The sequence below is a fragment of the Mandrillus leucophaeus genome, unplaced genomic scaffold (genome assembly GCF_000951045.1).
Source record: "Mandrillus leucophaeus isolate KB7577 unplaced genomic scaffold, Mleu.le_1.0 Scaffold6, whole genome shotgun sequence".
Classification (NCBI taxonomy): Eukaryota; Metazoa; Chordata; class Mammalia; order Primates; family Cercopithecidae; genus Mandrillus; species Mandrillus leucophaeus.
The window spans coordinates 2,851,032-2,854,794 of NW_012106474.1; the positions used below are offsets into that span (position 1 = coordinate 2,851,032).

The 3,763-nt window shown below is 41.5% G+C and overlaps 1 protein-coding gene across 1 annotated transcript in view; it reads right to left on the reverse strand.

Annotated features, from left to right (window-relative positions):
• SMOC2 (SPARC related modular calcium binding 2) overlaps nt 1–3,763 on the reverse strand; it is a 255,415-nt gene that overhangs the window by 8,741 nt on the left and 242,911 nt on the right. The window contains exon 12 of the mRNA XM_011999604.1: nt 2,162–2,199. Coding sequence (XP_011854994.1) covers nt 2,162–2,199 — 38 coding nt within the window. The remainder of the gene's footprint in view (nt 1–2,161; nt 2,200–3,763) is intronic.

Below are 3,763 nucleotides of genomic sequence, written 5' to 3' on the forward strand. Positions count from 1 at the left end.
AAGGATGAATGAGAAGCGATGAAGACATTTTGGACACTGGTAACTTTTTAAACGCTTTCCTTCCTTGACATGATAGAAATATTGGGAAAAATATATCATTTCAAAAAGTAACATCCACTGTAAATATTTTAAGTACTAAATACATTAAATGTTTTCCAGAATGTCTTATCATCTTGATTATGCAAAAATAATTTTAATAATATAACTTATGCCTCAAATTTGATAAAGGCATAGTTGATTCTTAATTTTCCTTTTTATCTCTTTTGTTCACTATTTTACCACTTTAAGAAGAAATCCAATTTAAAAAGTTTGCTGATTATAATGATAAACAATGGTAACTCAGCACCTTGACTTTCAATTAAAAGTAATTTAGAATGAAAAAGAAAAGTAATATACAATCTCCTAGACTCAGTTTTCCAAGAGGGCCAATTCTTACAGATGTTGATCTGTTCTTCTGTTTTATTATTTAAATAATTAAATTTTAAATTTTAGGAGGTTTCTGGGTTGGCTTTTATTCCCCTTGATAAAGATCTGAAGAGGTGAGAAGACAAACCCATCTCCTACACTAAACTTAAGCTTTAAATTCGTTGTGCATAAAGACAACCCGTCAAAGTATTTTACCAGTCATTAAAGATGGCCAGGATTGCTGGAGGAGAAGGTGGACTAACATCTTAACTTATTTAATAGCAGCTCTGACTACTCTGGAGTTGCAGTGGAAGCTGAAGAGACCAGGAAATAGCTCCTTTGGATTCCACGTTAGCATCATGCACCCTCCTGTGATCCCTTCTTTTGATAGTTCCTGTCTGGGTCATGCATATAGGGAAACCCTGGCTGGCTGGCACTATGTTATTCTTTGAGATGCTTCAAAGAAACGTGGTGACCTTCAATGGCCACGGCCGGTAGGAGCCGCAACTGGCTTGCCCGTTAGGATCAATCCCACTATCGTAGTTTGCAGAAATAGCCACAAAATGAAAGGCATGGAGGTCCGCGCGTCCACTCAGGCACTAGAAAATGAGGGGAAACTGCTTCCGTGTCTCTCTTCGGAAAAAAAGAGCTGAAGCAGGAGGCGTGTGCTTTGAACTGAGTTCATTTAAGATGCATGGAGTGCATGAGTACAGTGATTGCCGTTCTCGAATGAAAACAACTTCTGGAGGTCTTGGCACTCAGGGAGGGTAATTACTTTCAGACCAGCCCTGTTTTAAAGTGTAAGTGATTTGCGGTGAGATTTAAAGTTAAAACCATAAACATTTGCTAAACAAAGGAAAACGTATCACACATCTTTCCTCATGAAATGGTTTTAAATTACATCCAAGGTGTGTGCTGGCTGCCTCCACTTAAACCCACAACAAATATAGGGGCTTGCCTTAGGAAATGTCAACCTGACATCAAACAGGTGCAGGCAAAATAAATCACAAATTGACTAGTGGTAGCAAAGAAGTGAGGATTTTGCCCTGGCTTTGAAGGAGAGAGACGTGAACCCACTCATGTTTATCGTCTGGAAAATGTTCTTGACACGGGATAGGTTGTGGCTTTGGGTGCTGGAGGACACCATCATCGCATCCTTTACTTGCAAATTGAGAGGCAGAACCACAAACACACACACGTTTGTGAACACACAGCAGGAGCCTAAAATCCCTTTTGGAGCCCAACGCTTCTCTTGCTGGGACCCCAAAAAGAAACAAATTCACCCATGTATGAAGGATGCCTCCTGTTCCTGCAACCTCCCTGATAAAATGCAATAACCAAATTACAAACACTCAGACAACTGCTTGAAAAAATTCAGCCAGGCACAGTGGCTCACACCTGTAATCCCAGGTGGACTGCTTGAGCCTATGAGTTCGAGACTAGCCTGGGCAACATGGCAAAACTCCTTCTCTTAAAAAAAAAAAAAAAAAAAATCTACCAAACAAGGGAACTCAGAAATTTTTCTTAATAATTGAAAGTTCAAATAATAAACTTTTTCAATCAACAAGTTGGTGATTTTGGATAGAATTCTGTAAGACTGCTTTAGTCCCCACAGGGTGTAGACAGTAAGCTTGCCTCCCTTGAATTATTTCTTTTCTTGGAAGGTACTGGCCATTGCAAATCTACATAACTCTGAATTGTTATTGTTTATAATTAAAAAAGAAAATGGTTAAGAGTAAAATATAAACATACTTACCTGTCTATTAGACGTACTTTCAGCATTACCTCTGGGGGCTGGCAGGAAAAAAATATATATTATTAAAAATCAGAGACTCATTATTTAATGAAAGGTTCAACATAATTTCAGGAAGGAGTCCACATTACTTTAGGAAGGTGTTATCAATCGGCAAACTCATTTACATGAAAAACAAATGCATACAGTCATTCCTCAGCATCCAGAAGGGATTGGCTCCAGGACTCCCGCAAACCCAAATCCTCCAATTCTCAAGTTTCTTATAGAGTATCATGTAATATTTTAATACAATATAAACACATCCTCCTATGTACTTTAAATAATCGATAGACTACTTATAATGCTTAGTGCAATGTTAACACTGTGTAAATAGTTGCTATAATATATTGTTTTTTATTTGTATCTTTTTTTGTTCTCTGAGAATTTTTGATGCAAGTTTGCTTGAATCCACAGATGAGCTAACTATATATGCATTGAACATAAATTATGAGTAGTGGATTATGAAAGTTACTATGTAAGTACTTTCTAACAACACAGATTCTCTAGTCCAGCCTTAGAAGAATGTTTTACTTTACCCCAAACTCTAAGGTAAATCCACCTTCTCTGGAGAACTGAATTTTGGATGTTTCTCAACCTTTCCCGAGAAGGAGGGGGTTCACGTCCCTGGGGTGCTGGGACCGAAGCCATCAGCAATGCCCCAACTAGGGCTCTCTGAAGTCTTTTGCTTCTATATTAAAACCCGGAGAAATGCAAGTGTTTGGCTCAAAATAGTTTTTTCCAAAGCTTCGAGTAGAGTCAACGCCGGAGGGAGCTGTGCTGTCTGTCTCCTGGCTTCACCGCCCCTGCACAGCGGAGCTTCCCGGGAAAGTCTCCTTCCTGCCCTCAGCTCAGCTTCCACACCTGCGTCTCCATGGAAACCTCTGGGACGCCCCCCAGGGGCTTCAGCATCCTCATCCCTTTCCCACTTTCACCCACTCACCAGTGGGCTCAGTTGGTCTCAGGATTTTAAATACTCTATTTCCTGACAGCTCCAAGGATACAAATTGCTGTAATCTTCAGCATGGACCTCTTTCTCTCCTCAGTCCAGATTATCAGATCCAACTTTGTTATTCATGTGGATTTTCATTCAATAGGCAGCTCAAAAGAGACAGGACCCAGCTGGACTCATTATCTGCCCTTGCAAACCTACTTTCTGACGTATTCCATTCTCAGGACACAGTAACCCCATTCTTGAGCTGCTCAGGACAAACTTTTGGAGTCATGATCATGCCTCTCTTCTCCTACCTTTCTCATCTCATCTGGGGGCAAATCCCTCAGGCTCTACACCCAGAGTCTATCCAGAGTCCAACCCTCGAAGCACACGCTGTTCCGTGGCCAGAACCGCCCGCCTCTCCCACGTGGACCCGAGCAGACGCCTCACCACTCTCCTCCTTCAGCCCTTCCCATCTGTTGTCTACACAAACACGGCAACCAGGGGTCCTCTATAACATTCCACCCATCCTTCCAACAGCCTCACTCAGAGAAGCAGCCAGGGGCTCCTGGGCTATGCTGGAGGCGGGATGTGCTCTGCCCCGTCCACCCATCCTTCCAACGACCTCACTCAGA